Source organism: Haliaeetus albicilla, chromosome 17 (assembly GCF_947461875.1).
Source record: "Haliaeetus albicilla chromosome 17, bHalAlb1.1, whole genome shotgun sequence".
Classification (NCBI taxonomy): domain Eukaryota; kingdom Metazoa; phylum Chordata; class Aves; order Accipitriformes; family Accipitridae; genus Haliaeetus; species Haliaeetus albicilla.
This window is the reverse complement of record NC_091499.1, coordinates 28,664,610-28,685,806: the sequence shown is the minus strand read 5'-3', so window position 1 is coordinate 28,685,806 and position 21,197 is coordinate 28,664,610. Positions and strand designations below refer to the sequence as shown.

At 38.1% G+C, this 21,197-nt stretch overlaps 1 protein-coding gene across 1 annotated transcript in view; it reads left to right on the top strand.

The window, feature by feature from the left end:
* Nucleotides 1–21,197, top strand: part of TRDN (triadin) — a 239,427-nt gene that overhangs the window by 168,370 nt on the left and 49,860 nt on the right. The window contains 6 exon segments of the mRNA XM_069805163.1: nucleotides 973–1,017; nucleotides 1,524–1,574; nucleotides 6,657–6,707; nucleotides 8,509–8,559; nucleotides 9,147–9,197; nucleotides 18,797–18,826. Coding sequence (XP_069661264.1) covers nucleotides 973–1,017; nucleotides 1,524–1,574; nucleotides 6,657–6,707; nucleotides 8,509–8,559; nucleotides 9,147–9,197; nucleotides 18,797–18,826 — 279 coding nt within the window.

Genomic DNA, 21,197 nt, shown 5'->3' with positions numbered 1-21,197 from the left:
TGGCACTGAATTGCTGCTGAGTTTCTCAATAGAAAGAATTTTTTCTTCATATCTAATGGAGAACATTAGGGGTTTTTTGGCTGGTTTTTTTTTGGGTGGGGGTTTTTTTTGTTGGTTTTTTTTCCCAGAATATACCTGTTAATTAGTATTTCTCAGATAATGTGTATAAACCAGTGTAACCACTAGCAGATGGTTAAAACACTCACTTAACAAGCAAGAATTCAAAATCCAAGTCTGTTCTTTCTGACTAGCCTGTTTTGGGACCATCTCATCTGTCCTTTTAATTTTGGTGGGAAAAGCTTTGGAGACCTTGGTTTCATCAGCCCAGAATGACGATCTTGCATTTTGTCTGAAAGAGAATTCTTGTCTTCTGTCTGGTTCATATTAATTTTATGCCTTTAACTGCCCTTCCTCAGAGAATATCCATCAAGGATCGTGTGGCCTAGCCATCTCCGCTCCTTCTCTGTAGGCAGAATGAAAAGAACTCTTCATGCTCTTATTGTCATGGTTGTGTTGGTCTCTCAATTTGATGATACACGTGACCCTTAGAAAAGAATAGTTTTAGTAAGGGCACCCTTGGACTTGCTCAGCAAGAGTGGACAAGCCCAGCTGAGGGAAGTAGGACTCAGCCAGCTCTGATGAGTCAAAACTGGCAAAGGGTCAGCTTTGTCCTTTCTGGTTAAGGAAGTTAAAAAACTATCCTTATCCCATATTAAGTTGAAGCTTGCAAATTTTATAGGCTTCATAGTTAAATCGAAAAAACACATTTTGTGGACTGAACTCTCTGAATGGAAACAGGTGAATTTTGTACAAATCTTCCAATCACTCAGTTTTTCACTGTTTCTTCCAATATACAGTTATAGCCTCTCATATGATCTAGATGCTTCATTCTCTCTTATGATTAGATCTCGTAATTTCACTCAGTTATGGCTTCTGACTGTCACTTTATCAGTGTGAATACTTCTTTTACAGATCCTGGAAAAGAATTGAAAACTCCAGCTGCTACAAAAGACAAAGGTAACGGCAAGACAAAATTGTATAAAACCCTAAGATCTATATGCATCAAGGAAAAAAATCTTGCAATGCATTGGCCATTTTGTTTTTACAGTATAGTTTAGTTAGGAATTTATGAGCATAATACCATTTCAGTAAATTTATGATAAAACTTAACTGGCTTTACCTGGACCAGAAGTGCCAATAGAGCCTTGGTAATATGAAGCATCTGTATGAAAACTTAGAAGTCCAAACTCAGAATTCAGGAACACTTGTTAACATTTATTATTACAAGATGCAAAATGAAATAACTTTTGAGTGACCTTTGTTCTTTCATCACACTTAAGAAAAGTTCATGGTTTCACTTTGTGAGCATGTTAAAAGTGATGAAAAACAGTTTTGTACTACACATTTAATTGGTATCATGGCTAGTTAGAAACCACCAATTATTACATCAATCATAATCCCAGAGGTATTAGAGTGATAAAATGTTAACATCTAGCTTGAAGAATAATAAATTATTTTTACAGAACATGCCAAAGAAAAGGAAGGAAAGAATTCTACAGCTTTAAAAGATAAAGGTAAGAATACACAATAAAATATAAAACTTGTTGAAACCACACAAAGTGGAACTAAGATACTAATTTTAAAATAATCATTATAAATCTTTCCCGTTATAAATCTCAACCACTCAACATTTAATTGGTTACAATATTCTACAGAATTTATAGCATGAAGAAAAGGGGGGGGGGGGGGGGGAAGGACATAAACAGAATATGGTGAACCAACTAACATTCAGAAGTCTCAAAATTAATTAAATTAATATCACAAAACCCCTCTGAGTAATAGTTAAGAACTTTCCTAAGAACTTGCTCTTCTGAACAATGGAAAGTATATAAGAGGAGCCAGTTAACAAAGTCATAACTGAATGCTTGCATAAATCTGTGGACATAATAGGAATAAAATAAAGTTTATGAGCATATGAGTGGGTAATGTGCTTTCTGGACTCTGTAAAAGCTATAGTTAAAAACCCATAGCTTCATCCAGTTAACCACCTGCAACATCAAAGTTGGTCTGAGTTTTTTCTTTTATTTCTTATTTTTTTATCAAACAGTTCCCATGTTTGTTTTCATTTGGTCAGAGTAGATGGTTAGCTCAACTGAATTTCTTTTCATCCATTATTTTGCTGGGTGCTTTTTATCCATCTTATTGCTTCCCTCCTTTCTAGAGATAGCTGTATTTGAAAGGAAAAGTGGTTTATGGATAAGTTTTATTTGACATGTTCTTTAGGATCTGCAGGATAAAAAAATCTACCATATAGATAGACAATATTTATTCTAAATTGTAGTCATTCTATGCTATTTCAAACAAAGAACTGAACGGAGAGTTTAGTTCAAGCACTATGGAAAGATGAAAAAAATCTAAAACAAAAGGAGGAATAATCTCATTGCTAGACATATTTTCAAAATCCTGGAAGCTGTGTTCATTCATTCACTCTTGTTTAATTGGACAATCACTAATTAATCACTTCTTTATATACAAATTAAAATTAAATTATAATAATCTGCAAATCCTGTGGTTTGTGTATTGTTCTTCTATGTGTATTCTACTCCTAATATACACATGGCCCATTAACATGAGCTTAGTTATGTGGACCAGAACTCTGTCTGAACTCTCCTGGGGTCCAGTGGCCCTCCCACAGACTGCCTATAATCTGTTGTTCCCTGATGGGGTTGTACTGAAAAATTAGAAGAGGCACTGGAGTGACAGCTCTGTCCCCTCCTCCTTTGCATGGAACAGGTACGCTCAGCCTGCTGCTCCTTTTAAAGGATTACTGGAGGGGGGAAAAAAAAAAGAAAAAAGAAAAAGGAGAGAGGAGACTAAAAATGTTTTTCCTCTTCGGCAAGAGTTTCATTAGAACCAGTGGAAAGGGGGTTGCCAGCCCTGAACAAGTTTCTGTAGGCTGTCCTTCGCCAAGTGCTCCCATGGCGCTGCTTTTAATCTCCTGGGCTCGTGCTCAATAGGTCAGCGACTTCAATCGCTGAGTAATTAACAGGTCCTTCTAACATGACAGAGGAGGTTAGACCTCCTCCACCCAGCCTTTAGAAAGGGACAGGCAGGAATTTATTTTAAACATCGAGTGCGGGCCATGTTATATCAGATTTCCTACATATTAGTAAAACGAGGCAAAAATCTCTGTAAAAATTCAAATAAGCTACTCAAAGCGTTCCCAACTAGAGCTCCACACCGCTTTCTTTACGCCATGTAGTACAGCCACGTATGCCCAATGCGTTACCGCTGCTCACAGCGAGATCTCGACCTACGACTCGATGCTGAATAGAGCCGTAAACGCGCCCCAGGCTCCCGAGCCCCGGCAGCAACGGCGACGTCCAAAATATATTGGCAGCAAAGATTCGGCAGGAAGAACTAATAAAGCTGTGTGGGAGAAACCCTTAGAAATCTCGGTGCCTTGCTGGGCTATGTGCTTTCCCTGTTGCATTCTGGATTACTCTGCTACATAAATATATATTTAGCCCTATAAATCCCCAATTTCAGTCACCATATTTGCCCAAAATGTAGCTTAGAAGTTAATCAAAGCCTTTTTTGCATGCCGCTCCTTCCCCTCCCCGTCACCTCTTCAAGCCTCCTCAGTGGGTCTCTGTAAAGGTTGGCCAGGTTACGGGACCTTCTTTTCACTCTTTGCAACTTGGTGTCTTACAATCTGTTTCTTAAAGTGGATGCTTCTGGCAAATAAAAATACATTGAAGGACACAGGAAAGTAAGGATTTTTAAGACTGCGTATATGTGCTAATTATGCATCTTAGGAGTTTGCTACTATTCATGTAAAACCAAATGAAGGAACATTTTTAGATGAGGTGTTAAATCCTTGTGATGATTAATGTTAGCCTGGCACCTTGTGCAATAAAAGAGGCATCATCATACCTCATTCTGTTTGGAGGATGGGCTAAGTCTGAATGAACAAGGTTGATGTCCAGACCAAAAACCTTATCATAAAGCAGGCTATTTTTCATAAACTGATGCATAGTGTTTCTATTGAAAGCAGAGTCAGGAAAAATAAATCCCTGAATTTGGAGTTATCACTGGGATACTCCATAGATCACAACCTCACAATGTTACCTTATCTATTTTATGAGGTGAATAAATGGTCTTCAATCTTAAAGTCTAATTTTATTTGTAGTAATTAAGGAGAACACTGGAAGACTATACTTTCCATTGCCTTGTGATAAAGGACATCTCAACACTTGTTCTGAATTTATCAGTAGCTTTTCAGCTTTTTCCTGGAGTAAAGAAGCCTACTTACAATAATGAATCTAAAAGCTGATTTTCTGTTGACATAAGCATATTCAAATAATGTGAGGCCAATGAAACTCTAAGGTATAATCTGCCATGTGGTTTTTTGGTAGATATCTTACCCAGCTAATCAGAGTAGAAGCTCATTCATCCGGAGTCTCTAACAGTGGAACTAAAAGCTCATGATATATCATATATAACTCCTCACTGAATTTTTCCAAGAAATTCGCTAGAATTGCACTATGCTGAGTTATTAAAGTGACAGCATTTGTGCTGTATAGATAATGTAAATTCACTCTTACCCTGTGTTCCATGATTTGTTTTCCAAACAAATACTCCTTTTTTCTCTCTTATTTGCTTTTGCCATGTTTTGGGATATCTTTGCATCTTTTCTTTTGTCAGCTATATGTGGATAACAAGCCTATTTATTTTTATGCACAGATTGGTAAGGGACATAAGTCAGTAGTGTGTATTTCTTTCTTGCCATATACATAATAGTACATTGTCATTAAAGAAACAAATGTGTTGATTTGCACTTGCTATGCAATGGTTCTTCTTCCTTTAAAGTAAAAGTAAAATGAAATAACATCTTGCCTGCAGCATTTTTTATCTTAATTCATAACACACATTTTTCTTCTTTAAAAATAGAAGGTTATGTTGTGAGACTCACCTACAGAAAAGCAAGGTCTGTTCAGTTAGTATTTCCTCCTATCGCCGTCTACATATTTGTTGTTGTCATTTGCATGAGAACTAGATCTTTATCTTGAAGAGTTCACATACTGCTGCTGTTACATCTTTCTACACCATCTTCCTAACCTGACCCAGCTTCACCCCTGGAGTAGGATGCAGGAGGAAAGCAGCAAGGTGAATGTCAGCTTTAAGCCAGCTTTATATTTTTCCTTTTCTGGGACCATCAGGAAAGTGGTCAGTGGAGAGCAGGAGTTTGAAAAGTCTTCAGTGAGGCCCTGTTTAAACCCCTGAAGATGAAAACCTGCGCCCTGGAAGAGAAGCAGGACTGGTGATCTTAGTAGCCTTGGCTCTGAGAGTGGGGATGTCGGTGCACCATGGAAAGCATCCTGCACCAACAGCTGCATCCAGAAGTTTTAATAGTCAAAAGTGCTGAACCTGCTTTAGGAGCTACAAGTCGTAGGAAGTCTCAGGAAGGCCTGCTACATGGATGACCAAAAAAAAAATAATTCGTGGGCACGTGCCACCAAACCCACAAGGCCAAAGGCCATGGTTTGTGGCTGTAACAGCGGCTGCTGATCTTTGAGATCACAAACGTGCACACAGAGTAAAATGGTCCAGTTGGGTAGCTGTTCCCACAAGGCTTCCTATACAGTCAACAAAGAGGATCCTTCAAAGGGTTTCAGTCTTCACACTGGAAGTTTTCTCTCAGTTCCCTGAAGGAGCCCACCTGCTGCTGGGAAGACCAGGCTTCTAATTTAAGTCCCTGTCCCTCAGCGGTGTGATTTCTCCAGCAGCTTCAGCTACCCTGGAAGTGAATTTTTTCTGCTACGACTCACACTTAAAGCCAGATGGATAAGTGGGATCGTTTCCTGGTACCGTGGCAGCCAGGAAGATGATCAGAGTTAAACTCATTTTGGAAAGGGTCTTCTTTTAGCTTTATCTGGTTTACTGAAGATTTGGTTAACTTTCATTTGGAATAAATGGCATGTTTTTTCTAGATGCTTAGGTGCTATATCCTGTCAGATGGAGTGTAATTGGGTCTAGTCAGCATCCTGCAAGCTGTGATATTCTCTCACTCAAACCACATATATTCATAAGCTTATGAAATTACTTCTTCACTTTGGAAAAAACTATTTCCTCCTAATATTCCTTTATACACACACTTAAGATGTCAAGAGGTTATCGCTTAAAAAAAAATTAAATATTAGTTGTTTATACAACATAATGTATGTTTTTCCTGTACTTGCTGACCCTGAATGCATGATCCCTGGAGGACTGAGGCAAAAAATTAGGCTCCAGCTCATCAGAGAAAACAGAATAATCCTTTCTGTCTTCATGAAGTTTTGGATAAGGCCCTAAGAATTTCTAATCCTGTGTTATTACTTGCATTTTTCCCTCCTCCTTTCCAATTTCTCCTTTCTGCAAGGTCTCTACAGACAGAGTGACCTATAGTAACTCCTACTCTTGCATTTGCTACTGACATTATTGCACCTTAAAAAATATAAAGTGGTCTCTAGAGAGGATGTAAAGACAGGTCAAGGTTGCATACACTTATGTTCGCAATTTTAGTCGTAATTTTTAAATACTTGTTACTTTTTCTTTTAAGAGTAGAAGGGCAGTCTTATGTTCCAAGTCTCAAAAGCTTAATTATCTCCCCACAGATTCTCCGAAAGGAAAAAATCCCAAGAATCCAGAGGGGTCAAAGGAAAAAGGTAAGTGAAGATGTTAAGAAATTCAGAACTGAATATCAGAACAGCTATTCAAAGCTAGAAACAGATCTTGAGTAGGAATATATGAGGATGGAAAGCCAAACCCATCCTGGTTCATGTTTAGATTATTTTATCTATGATATAGTTTTCAACAACATTCACGCTGTACAGATCCCCAGTAGGGACCCCAGTAATTACCTGAGCTTCTTTTAAATGCAGAGATTTGAATTTGCATCCTAGGGGAAATACTAAAATGTATTTTTATACCACCTTTGGATGTTAGTCTGTCAAAAACAAGTTGTCTAAATCCCATAGTGGGGACATTCCTGCAGGGAACTAGACTGAATTTGATCCATGTGGCTACAGCTCAAGAATGTGGTTGACTGCGAATGAGATGGGCTGAGGCTACTGACGGATCCAGGTGTTGGAGGGTGACTGATATAAGTCAGGGTTTTTCCTGATTTGTTGGCAACACGGACACATATGTCTGTAATCTTTTCAGTTGCAGGAGGGTGGCCTGCTAGCTGTGCACAGGGAGGTCACAGATTGATAGTGTCTATTTGGAGACAGCCTTATTCGTTGCAATGTGACGTGTATTGAACACTAATACAAACAATTATAGGATTTACAGGCACTGTTGGCTTTCTGGACAGTACTGAAACAACTCAAAAAATTCAAGGGAAACAGCAAAGGCTATCATCAGAACTGTGCATTGTTTCTGAGCTATAAAGGCACATAAGAGGTCCAAATTGTGACAAAGTCCCATTTTTCTGGAAGCTGGAGATATTCAGTGCAGTTCAGGTTATGGCTGGCATAGAGCGGAGTACTGAATGGACATACAGCAAAGTGATGCACTTCCAGGAGGAATATATTATTCTTTGTGAAACCTCTGGAGAATGAAGCCAGGAAACCTCTTGGGGCTCAGGACTCTCCTCTTTGTCACTGTTGTCAGTCCATGCGTCTCACCTGGGCACCACAAGATGATCATAGTTTTCCTTCATGCTTAGCCAGCTTCTGGATTTTCTTTTGTCCTTGGGTTCTGCCTTGTCAGGTACAAGAAAGAGAACTAGAATACCAATGTTTTTTCTCATCTCCTCTAATACTTTGTCATATACTGCAGAAAAATTAAAGATAGAATGATGTTCTTGGACTATTCGTTGTGACATAAAATATACAAATGTACATTCAAAGGATGAGCACTGTTCTTATTTTATACCCAGCTTGCCTGTGATTTTAAAAGGCTATATATATGCAGGAAGTGAAATCCTGTTCACAGGCAATACCCATATGGCCTCTTTGATATTAAAAGAATAACGGAGCCCTGAATGAGTAACTGGTCCTTTTGTCACTCCTGAATAAAGAAAACTCCCACTTACCTTTATCAGCAGCCTCTGGCTTTCAAGACCCGTATTCCTAATATTTTAATTATATCAATATGGATTAATTTTTTATTTGGGTTCAGCAAAAGAAAAATCCATTGATGCCAACTGCTCTATAGAATTGCTTTCCTCTTTGTAAATTATTATTCTTCATTGCCTACTTGAGAGACAGCTTAACAGTATCTTCAAAATGCGAAGAAGCTAATGACATACTGAAGGCTTATTATTTTGCATATCCAAGTCTAAAAGGATGAATGAATGACCCCATTGTTTTGTCCTGTTCTTTATTTCCGTGCTGTTAAATCCATTTAATTATCACATCTTTTTTGCTCTCTACATATCAAATTGTTTGACTTGCTTTCTTTTCAAGTGTCATCTTATTTCTCTAACCTGACTTGTGATAAATGTTAAATGTTTCTTTCTAGAGACTGGTAAAAGAAAAGATGTGAAGCCTCCAGCAGCCTTAAAGGAAAAGGGTAATGTCTTATCATTCTGTGGTTGGGACATAACCAGTAGTCCTCATCAAAGGGTCTGCTGGTATCTCAGTGCAGTTTCGATATATTTTGAATTACACACTTTTGGTGAAAAGGAACTAAATCTAGCTTCTTCTTACTTAGCAGATCTGATATGTCGAAAGGAGCAGTGTCTGACACGATTCAGAAATAATAAAATCATAACCCTTACTGTGGTGTTCTTTAACTGCTGTCTGACCTGCACAGCCAACACTGCAGCGGGAACGCTGGTCTATTCTGAGTGAATTAATAACAGAGCTGTTACTGAATTCACATGACAGGCTGAAATGATAGGCTGCGCAGGAATGAGTGCTTGGCTTGAACTGCAGAAACTTGTCAGCTAATTTAGTGGGAATTATTTTTGGTTTGCTTTCAAATCTTAAGTTGAGCCCTTTATTGAACTAACCAGAAATCCTAGCTCTTCACACTTACCTCTTTTGCACATTTGGTTGATCTGGTGTTATGCACGTTTCTTATAGTACTGACAGGCACAATGTATACTTATATTACTAACTTTCTCCTTCCATTTTTGTCTTTGATATCTTCTCCAGACTCCTCAAAAGGAAAAGAAATGAAGGCTTCAACTATGACTAAGGAAAAAGGTAACAATCCCAAGTTGATCTGAGCCTTAGCATCAGATTCAGTCGAAAAAGAAATCCGTTGTGCAAGTATTTCCAAATGAAATCCTAGCTTCTTCAATTAGCCATCCATAAATATCCTTGAACGGCATCCTTTGCTGCTGGACATTCTTTTTACCTGGCCGATAAGTAAGAGATATATATGGGGCTATACAAGCAAGTCGTAGCAGTGGTACTTTATAGACCGCAAAGTTATGAGGACTTCTTTTCTTCTTTCTTAATTTTGTCTCACTCTTTTTATTTAAATTTGTCATTTCATATTGCATTTTACTTTTCTCCTGTAATACATTATTTGATTGTGCTTTGCTCTCTCTTCATACATTGAAATATCAGCCCTAGCCATCACATAAAAATCAATTACAATTTATAGTACCTCTCAAATACTAGGCATTTTTAGGCAGTGATAAAACTGTAATTATAATCAACTGCTTTCAACTTTATTTATTCATATCAACTAAATTCAAACAAAACTTATTTTTACTTTGACACCATTTGCATATTGATTAAATACCACTTGCTCATTAGAAAGCAGTCTCTCAGGTTAAATGTGTAAATAATTGACAATGGATAAGAATATGTAATAACTTCCTAGCTAATAACAGTCATTTGAGCCATGGGAATAGAGCAGTCAATCTTTAAAACTTCCCGTCAGTTTGGAAAACTACTTCAGATAATTGAATAATTTTACTTCCTATCTTTAGATTTTCCCTAAGGATCACTAGAAATAATGGAGCAATATTTTCTCTGACAAAGTTATTAAAGATAGCATTTGCAAGTTTTTAAGTGCAGCTATTTCTCATAGTGTATGTAGGTAGTATATAGCAGAATAGTAGAAACCAGCTATTACTTTTCACAGTTGTATCATTCTGAAGCAAAGTGAAGGCTTAAGTGCTACCAAAGGAACTAGGGCTTAAATAGTCTGAAATTCTTTGAAGTAGTCAAAATAGATGAACCTGGATTGTCAGTCCAAGGTCAAGGACATTAGAAAAATAAGGACTCATTATTGTACCATTTCTTTTCGTTTACTGTAGTCAATGGGGAGTACTGGCGGGGGGCGGGTAGTGTGTATTGATTATTGGTTTCATCCAATTTGGCTTTTTTATTTGGAGCTTCAAGTAAGCAAGGCCTATGGTCTTCCTGCTAGGTTCTTGCAAACATATCTGTGAAACATAGGTAGGTTAATAAAGAGTTAAACATTGATTAGACCCTTAAGTATTTGACTATTGATCTTCCCATTGAGTTTCTTACCTAATTTTTGTCTTCAGCTCTCCATAAATATTTCTGGTTTGAAGACCAATTTATTTAAATTTAAGTGATAATAAAAATAAAATACTATGTATTGCAAAAGGTCAAATATTATAAAGAAGTAATACATGTCTGTAAGTTTTTTAGCTGCACTGTTAATAAGTTACCTTCAGTGAAGTGTCAAACACCCACCCAACTATACAAAAAAATAAGTATTTAAAAAGGACTTAATTAACTCAGTTTGATCAGCGAGTAAAACAACTGGTGAATAACAGCTCCTTTCACGTTCCAAAACTGAGTTCTTTCAAGAAAGGACACATTTAATTAAACATTGTAGGATTTCACTGACTGCACATGAAGTGGTTTATACTCAGTGTATTTGAGAATGAAACTCAGTACCCAGAAGTGATTAACTCCACTCTTTTTTTTAATAAAATTAAGTCTTTTTCACATAGTAGTTGATAGGACACATGCAAGATTTTCCTTATACCTCAACAGTATAAAATATGAGCTATGTTCCTAGTGAACTTTCATATCACAAAGAATTTTTCTGCGTGGGCTAACTTTTTAACCCATCGATCAAAACACTGTAAGAGACGTAAAAGATTCTGTGTTGTTGTGTCATCTTACAGTTTCCTACTTGTCAAGACACAAGAACCAAGACCTGAATGTTTAGTGCAGAGTATGCTGAGTTTAACTCCACTGAAGAATAAGCTCACATTAGAGACACCTGTGATTATTCTGATAAAGAACAATGGCTTGGATCAAGTCTGAACTAGAACTGATTGGTTTTTATGGTAACAGCAGGATATTTGGAAGAGCAATGCTGTAATTTAGCGGGGACTTATAGTGCTGAGTCTGCGCAGACTTTACCAGCTTCCCAAGTGAGATGAGCACGACCCACTTTGGTTTTTCCTAGTGGCTTGCATATGGCCTTGCATGTCATCTGTGGATGTACTTGATGCCTTGCACAGCTCACTGAGAGCAACTGCTGTCTCACAGCAGTGAGAGCATTTCTCTTTGACTCTAGCTAGTTTAAGAACTTAAGGTATTTAGATGAGACGCTGCCAGACACAGGATCAGGCCAACTGCCTTCTCTTTAAGTCTTGTGTGTCTCAGTTAGGTCCGTAAAGGGCTGCAGATCCTTCAAGACCCCTGTAGCAAGACTGCAACAGAAAAGTGCAACTTGGGTGGGAAGATCTCAGGTTGCATACATGAGTACAGTGATGCCACCTTAGTGTCTACAATAGGATTTAGTCATTTTCTAGTCACCGAAGTTCATGATGCAGCAAACCTTATACAATCTCGCTTTGAAGGCAGTTCAGCTCAGTGGCTGCAGGTTTTTAAAAGTTGTTTCTGTCTTTTCGGTTCCATGTGACAGATCTTCATAAGCCATTTCTTAGCTGCTGGGATTCACACAAATGCAGCACTCCCCAAAGCAAATACAACTAACTCAGTGACACTGAATATGTATGACAAGACATTGACATTTTGTCAGAAGAGTGTAACCCCAATGTGTAAAGTGGCTTTAAGCATCCATGTGGGACGCTGTGCTTCACTAAACCTCTCTTTCTTAACAATGATAAGTGACATGTCGCATAGATCAGGCAGACAGTTTGAGAAAAGCCTCTATAGGGAAAAGCGTTCCAGAAATTTTGTGGCCATTGCCCTGTAAAGTGCAAACGGGAGGTCACCTTTATGAGCACCGGTACTTTTTTTTTAGCCAACTCAGAGTACGCAGGGAGCTTCTGCAGTGGATATCTCAGTTTAAACCAGCCCACCAAAAAACACCTTGAGAGACAGCACTAGTTTGATTAGCACTTGCCACTTTACAGAGACCTGTCAAATCCAGTGTAAATTGCATTAATGGAAGTGGCCATTAAGTGTAACCCCTTAGTTAAGATAAATACTTTTTTGAAATGTGAAAGTCGAATTCACACAAGCTGGATACAGATTTGCAATAGAAACTCCTGAATAACAGAGAACCTAAATGTAAGGTAGATATATTAGGGGTATAAAAATTGCAATATCAGCCTGTTCAAATGGTCCATCAATTACAGAACATCATTGTTGAACATTGCCGATAAGAAATACTTCAAGAAAACATCGAGCTTTAAAAGTCAGACACTAAAATAATGACAGATATATAAATACCAAGACCAAGTCGTAGTGGGAGATATAAAATTCCCATTGTGAGTCAGCACTTCTCTGTAAAAAATCTTCAACAGACATTAGAAAATAAGAGAAAAAGAACAGAAATAACATACATAATATGAATGAATAACATTTTATAAAAGGAAGGAGATAAAATTTTAATTCCAAAAAGGAGTTTATATAAATTAAATATGAGGCATGTTTTATGGCAAACTGTGAAGTGTAACGTTCTCCTTATGGTTTGATAGTTGATTTTTTTTTTTTAAGGAAAATATTCAAGCTGAATAAGTAACGTCTGCATATGTATGTAGAAATATACATTCATTAGTCAAAGGTTTGTAAATGAAAGTATGTCTACTGATACTTAAGGTATTTCCTGGAGGTAGGGACTGCTACACCCTGGGACTCCCAGATCTCCATAATAGCACTCTGAAAAGTCCTCTGAATGCATATCCATAGCTTTTTTATTTATACATGCTTACACAGTAAAACAAAATTCTTGTTGCATAATATTATTGTTTCAAGTAATATTTGAGATCAGAAACGAGGATACTCTCTGACTGGGACAACGTACTTCTCAACTGCTGACAGAAACGAGCTCCCTCTGATTTATTGCCATTTTATGGCCCAATTGCGCTCTTTTCTGCACAGATCCAGTGAAAAACTGTCCCTCTCCAAAAACATTTTGTACTTTGGGCACTCTTTCTGAAAAGTGAGACTGGCAGAGAGAGATTTGCACCGACTGATGCAGCAGAGAGATCAGATCCCTGGGTAGCTCTGCCCCGCTCCTTGGCCTTTTGTGATATTTTCAAAAAGAGATTTGTGCCTGTCTTTGGGAGTGTGCTTGAATTAATCCTCATATGTCTTAGGTATCGAGTTTCAAGGACTCAGACAGGGATGGGAGAAGTCAGGCTTCTGCCAGCAGTCAGTATTTCCCATTCCCAAATTGTCAGTGAGAGGCTGGACCAGCCTCCAACGCACAGTCAACGGGGACTCACTCAGGAACGTAACCACGCTCTTACCACCTCCACCGAGAAACTTCCCAGGGGGCTGATAATCCATAGGAGCCTGAATCCTGATAATTGGAAGCAGAGCTTGCACACTTGTGTTGCTTTCACTCTAGACAATGTGCCTGTGTATTCTCGTTAAGGTGTTGCTGGTAGTAAAGAGAAAAACACTGTAAACTTTTTGGGAGGTTATCCAATGGATTAAATTTTCCTTAATAGGTCTGACAGCTATGTCTTACAAATTAGGACAAAAGGGATAGTCAGGTTATGCTGGGGAGTTCAACTGCAACATCTTTCTTACCCGTTAATAATAAAATGCATGAAGATAATTGAATAAGAAGTTATTTCTCCAAACCTGTTCATTAAAACCTGGACCAGAGGAGAAAAAGGGCAAGAAAGGTGTTTGCTGCTACTGCCTGAGAATCGTTCTAAACACAGATGCTCCAAGCAATTGAAAGGCTAAATTCGCTTCTCTGTTGCTTACTATGCTGTTTCTTCTAACTGTGGTTTCTTAACATGATTAAAATCTCTCTTGACATGAGTAAGAGAAATTCTGAACTCAGAAAGACTGGAAGAGAGAGGTCAAATATTTGTTAGGAAGACCTGAGAGAGAAATATCACTTTATACGGTTCTTAAATATTTTAAAACAGTACCTTCTTCTCAAGCTCTGAACAGATGGACGATTTATGGTGAGATGGGCAAAGACAGTGTCAGCTCAGTGAATGGCAGCTGCTTTGCTGTAGCTGCCTACATGAGGTAGTTTTCACTTCAGCATAACAGCATGCATATGAACAGTTATCACCTGACACAGGGGATGAGCCTGCATTTGATCTTGTTTTACCATAACTTACATGTCTATAACCAAAATAAATGTAAGAACTTCATCAAAACCTCCACCAACTTCAGCCAAATCAGGTACTGTCTGTCTCAAAGTGTGTCAGGGTAAAAACAATATTTTAAATTACTCTAGGGTTATTCAGAGATTTTAAAATCAGTCAGAAAATTGGTGAAATCATGATTAAAATCAGAACAAAAACAAATATCTGGAAAATCACATCACAGAGATCTAGCCTGCATGGTTTCTGCAAAAGGAAATTATGTCTTAGTAATAAGTGTTTTGAACATCTTAATAAAGTAATAAGCACAGCATTTATGGGATGGTTTAAATAGGCCATTGGAAAGTTCCAGTATAGGAATTACTGCAGAAATAAATATCTGCTGCCTAAGAGGTACAGTATTGAAGGAAATAAATATCTGATTAGGAAGCAGAGAGAAATTGATTCATTTTCATCTTGCAGCCCGTTTACAGAATAATTGCTTATGATTCCATGTCTGGACTCATGTTATATTCCTTAATTAACAGGAAAAGATAGAAAAATTAATGTAATGAAACATAAAATTAGTTAGAGAGTTCAGGATCAGAAGGGGCTGTGATACACTGAATTTATGAGGTCAGTGGACAGCATGATGCTAAAGAAAATTTAGTGTCAATAAATAGAATTAATATATACTGGAGGGAAAACAGTAAAGAAGAATTTATCTCTATATTAACTATGTAAATTCAGGAAAGGTCTTAAATATTACTGCAGACAAGTCAGTGAAGAACTTTCTTCCATATGCAGATGCATTAGGAAAAATGCATATAGTGTTTTAAGGCGATTGAGTAAATCAAAGATGTGCCTTGTCTGGAGTGTTGTGTACAAAACTCTTACATGGTAATGTGGCACTGGAGTGGGCTGGGAAAGAGCAACAAAAGTCTCACAGAAAGAGAGATAGAAAAGATTCAGATTACCTTTGAGATTAATTAGTGTGATCATGAGAAGATTGAAAATCACAAATCTGAGTCAAGGGCTGTTCAAAAACACCGCAGAGGAACTGGATATCTATATGGAAATGCAGTTTTCATAGCCCAAATTTTCATAATTAATTATTGTAAATTTAGAAAGAAAATTAAATTTCATGTGTCAGGATGGAAAACAATTACTTGTTATAAGAAAATAACAGAAGTTGTGGAGGAAATCACTTCTTTGACAGTATTCAGAATAAATATCTGTTCCTGGCTACTGCTGAGTCATAAAGCTACATGGAATGGACTATTGTTGAGTAGGAAACAGTGCTTTCAAGATTTTTGGTGTTTTCAAGACATTTTCAAGATTTCAGAAATGTTTCTTTTTGCTGAACAGCTCAGAAAAAAGTCCCTCAGAACCATCACTATGTATGGGATTAAAGGACTGCTGGTGATCTAGATTCAAGTTTCTGATACAAGTTAAAAACAAGAGAACCATCCTGAACCTGATTTTTTTTTTTTTCTCCATGAAAAGACTTACTACATTGACACACTTTTGTGACCTTTCCATCACTGGAAATTTACCTCTATTTTCCCACTGCACTGAAAAATTTTTTAATAAGGTCTGCCATGGTTTGTAATGAATTTAATTTTCTCCCCATTCCCAAAACATAAAAGATGATGGTGCTCACTTCTGGTTTCTGGAGTAGCTGTCAATCTAGATTCATGATCCGTGAACATGGGATTTGTATCCTTGATAAACATATTTTGCTTTGTATCATATCTATATTGACTGGAAATGTATGATTGGATTTGGATAGGTCTAGGAGAGGAAGACTGTGATTTAAGGCTGTTAATATAGTCCTCTTTGAACAGGTTTGCAGGTACGAATCCCTAATTCAAGAACTAGATGATACCCCTCACCAGTACAGTGCAAAAAAAAAGTTGGCTAAGGAATTTGTTCTTTCTCCAAACAATCAAGGTAAAAAAGAACACAGCCAAGAGCATCTCTCATATCTGAGCATCACATTTTCTAGTTCATCATTCTACTTTATTTCATGTCCTTCCCTGCCCAGCTACAATATATTACTCACATTTGTTCTCAGCAGGTAATCTGGCTTTTTATCAGTTGTAGACCAAATTCCTCGGGTAATCTATCCATCTTTTTGCTGTATTTCAGATACAAACACATTGCTCAGCTTCTGAAAGAGCAATCTAAAGGATGGTGTTTGTGCTGTTTTTCATTTATTCCCTGTCATTTTAAGTTTGAATAACAGGATTTGATCAGAGCAATGCTATTGGCAACAGCAGTCAGAATGAGGTCTCTTCTCTCTCTAAAGATTTGTTGAGTATTTACAATACATTCCGTCAGAAAAACTGCAGCCAAGGTGAAAATTCAAACAGATGTCACAACAGGGTATAATAGCGTAATAACAGAAATTAGCTAGCCGTAAGTGCAGTGGCAGGCACGGAGGGACCTTGATCTGCCTGTGCTCGCCTCAGGACCAGAAATGTGGTGAGCCACAGCCCGTAAGCTGGCAGGACAGAAGTCCGGAGGAGCCCAGAGGTGCACTGCACGTTCACTTTTCAGCCCTACCCAGAGTCTTGATATTTGGGGTTTCTGCTGATTTGGGAGTCCCTCCAACGCACTTCAAGTGGCAACACAAGTACGCCTTGCAAAAGGCATTGGGGCTTCTATAGCAGCTTCTGGCAGAAAAAATACTAAGTCTGCTGTAACAAGGTGTGCTTCACAGCTTTGGTATGCACATCACCTAGGAAAGCAAAGTGATTGCAAAGAGGGCCAGATCCTGGAAATCTTGTGCCTGTTTTTCACTAATGCTAGATATGAAACCTTTTTTCTGCTGCTGGGCACATTCCTGAGATCCTAAAAGTTTATTTCATTCTCAAAGGACAGTAAGTGGTAGAAAACTTGAAAAATCTTTGAAATCCAAATCTTTTTGTTTGCCGCAGGCCATTGATAGATAGCATTTCAGTAATTTCAGGTTTAACCTTTTCCTTTTTGAGCTGTTTTATCCAAGCTGTTTTATCTTTTCATTTTAAGAACACTGAAGAGGCAGGGATCAGCACCCAAACCCAAAATGCAAACACCTGAGACTGTGCCTGCTCCCTCCTTTGAGCTCATGACCCTTGATTTCTGTCCTGCACCAGGGCACATCCTCCAAAGGAAGGGCAGAGCTCTGCTTCTGCTCGTCTCCTTTCCAGTTCCAGTGTCACATCAGGTCCGCTCATACTGGCAGCCTGGTGCTGAGCACCCTTTTCTGGGGAGTAGGACATCTGAATTTTAATTCCCCTGTCTTCTTTTGCCCACAAATGCTAGCCTAAGGCATAGGCTTACTAGCACCACTTCTAACAGACTCGTTTCAAAATGAAGTGACCTCTGTAACCACAATTTTAGAAGGTTCAGTCCTATAAATGTAGGCTGTGGAATGGGTGGTGCATGGATTTCAAAGGGACTTAGGTATGAGCTTGGCTCACTTCCATCAGGATGGCAGCAGTCAATGCAGGTAACTCTCCCATTTGAGACACCTCAGTCTTTTTAGTAAAATTTGGATATGTTTTCGGAGTACCCGTTGCAGATACATGCAATGTTTTATTGGAATCCCAGGCTGAGCTTTGGGGGACTTTTATTCTGTCTCCAGAGTTTGAATACAGGTCACACAGCACAACTTTTTCAGAAGAACCAATTCCAGGTTGTTTAAGCTGGGTTTAAAGTTTAAAGCAGCAGTTTCCTTCCAGTCTCCTTCCAATCTTCCCACAAAACTCACGCCGTGGGATTTGGAGGTGGGATTGCTGCATGATCAGGTCTTGTAATTCCCCACGTTAGGCAGAGGCTTAGAAACCTGAACATGACTTCAGGTGGTTTTTCACGTCTTATTTTATACATTTGTTTACCACTACAAGGTTTAATAGCAAAAAAGGACATATTTCGCTTAAACAGATGATGCTTCATAACCTTCCTCTAGACTCCCCTTACCCCTTCATGCCTTCCCATTCCAGTCTATCTTCCTTCTTCGCTGATGATTTTGAAATAGTAACTCTGTGCCTCTGTCTCCCAGTATTAGCGACTGGGAAGAACGATGACTTTGTGATTAAAGTTAAGTGTGAGAATCCAGAGAGCTGGAATTTGTTCTCATCAATAGCAGAGATGGGTGTCTGTGAGGAAACACTTCATCTTTCTGTTCATCAGTTTCTTCATCTGGCAAAGAAATTTATTCTTATATTGCATAAATGTGTATGGTTTGAGATATGTACACAAAAGGCTGATATAGAGGTGTTTGAATTATTTTTACTGATTTTCCATGTTATTAACTTCGGTTGTGAAAATATAGTATTTTTATTTCCATTTCAGCTGCCGTGAAAAAGGAGGGGGAGAAGAAAGGTAAATCAATTATTTTCCCTTGACTGAAGTGTCTTTCAGGCTGTGACCGCTGTGAGAAATGTTTCTTTCATTCAGTGATACAATTGCGATGACATACACCACCTCATGTGCTACCATCAGCCGGCTTTATCTACTCCTACTGTGATAACACAGTTGTCATTTCCAGTATTGTTAGCTCCTTTTTACCACAGGCCAACACAGCCCAGTATCAGACACTTCATCATTCTGGTTGGGAAGAGAATGAAAGGCTTTTGTTACCATGTTAGGATCTGTCAAAGAGAACAAAACTCGCAGTGCACCGTGCATGCTGACCTGGCTGCTTGTTCTTTGCAGAAGGTGCTTTCCTAGTGACGTTTAATTTCCTCGTCAGCTATGTATGTAGCATGAATATAAGCCTTGCTGAAGTCGTTCTTCAGTATTTTAACAGATTAATAGAAAAATTTGCCCTGAATCAGAAGCTAAAAGTATTACTTAAAATGTTAAAAGTAAATATACTGTATTTATCAGACCCTAAATATCTATTTATAGTGTCATCTTCCAAAATAAGATTTGCCTAGTTGAAACATTTTTTTGTAATTTGTTGATTTTATTTCAACTGCAAAAATAATGAAATATTAGCACTAAGGTGATATTTTTCTTTAATCTATTCAACTTTACTGATTATCTGGTTTACAAGCCATATCTTGCTCACTAAACTGGGAACATTTCCAGAACTTTTGCATAGATTTCAGAGGATTATTTGAGATTTAGTGTTGAGTAAGTGAGAAAAAAATTGGCTCTCTATTTCTGAAGTTTACAGTTGGGGGGTGTGTAATTTTGGGGCAGGGGAAGCATCTTTTGTCATTTCCAAAAGTTTTGGAAATTCTGTCATTCACATAGTTGAACAATGGAGCCAAACTTTGCTGTCTATACATGAAGACATTTTCAATCCTGTTAATTTATTATTTTTTCTGTTATCCCTATAAAGAGTTGTTAACTGAACTGGAAAAAAGAATTATAGTCTCAACTGTTTTAACAGTTCATGAGAGAAATCTTGGCTGTGTCGATGTTAGTGGCAAAATTCCCATTCACTCCACTGGAGCCAAAATGTCACCTCATGTGTTTAACAGAATAATAAAATTCATTTTGGTTATCAAAAACAACCACGCTTAATAGGTATCAAGCAGGATATTTTGTCCAAAGATTAATTTGCAACAACCAAGGCATGAAAGGTAACACATGAAGCAGGGAGAATCAGAAAACTGGCAGCTACACTTACAGCCATTGGTTTTCAGACATCGAAATGCCTGCTGTGTTCACAGCCTTGAATTTATCACATGGGCTGTTACATCTTTAATGGAAAGAAAGGAGTGAGGTAATCGCTAAGGGTGCTGCTTCTGTCAGCCTTGCCACAGGTTATGGGTCCATTCATTTACAGAAGAACATCAAGGGAATTTGTTCAAAATACATACTGCTTGCCCTTGGTTCACTTTTCACAGGTTAGGATTTTTTTCCTCCTTCCCCAACAAAACTGATTAAAAAACGCATTTTTAATGAACATTCTTTGATCTTGGATCAATTTTTCCATTTCATTTTCTTTTCTATATATTTTCTGCTTAAAAAAGGATTTCCTCTGATTTCTTAATTTGTTGAAAGGATTTTACCAACAAGTACAGGTAGGATACTTTGAAGCACCTGGCTCACGGCAGGGTATACCTCACCCTGCTGGTTACCACCAACCTACTTCACAGAAACATGAAGGTGCGAACTGAAAGTCAGCTTTGGTCATTCTTCTGATATCATAATTTTATTTATTTTTGGACTAAACCTCCCTCTGGTTTTCCGAGATCATAACCAACATTGTCAGCAAGGAAGGTAGTGATTCTGGTGCAAGACGTGCTAGTCTGACAAAATTTTCCAGTAACTAAGGAAAACTGGTTCAGCGATGTTCCTGTCTTCAGTAGATATGCACTAAACTAGACAACTGGAGTAACAAGGCCTCTTCCAAAAAACAAACATGCCATTCTTTAGCTTTCTCATCTACCTTCACCCTCTCTGCAGGCCCCACATGGAAAATACTGCATGTTACTAGCTAACTCCTAACATGACCAGGTTTTATTTATTTCTGCTTATTCTGTTACCATAAAATACTGCTCCAGGCTGCATGTGTATTCCTCTGACTGGCAATAAAAAGGGGCAATGTTTGCTGGTTTTGCTTAAGGACACAGTATTTTCTGCCCAGCTGCAAAAATAATGGAAGTAGCCAAGCAGTGCTCTAAATTGACTGGCTCATTATCCAAAATATATTGTGGTAGTAGCACGCACAGTTCAAATGCCACTTCACCATTTCTCATGAAAATCATGCAGCGCATAGGCACTGTGCTGTATACGA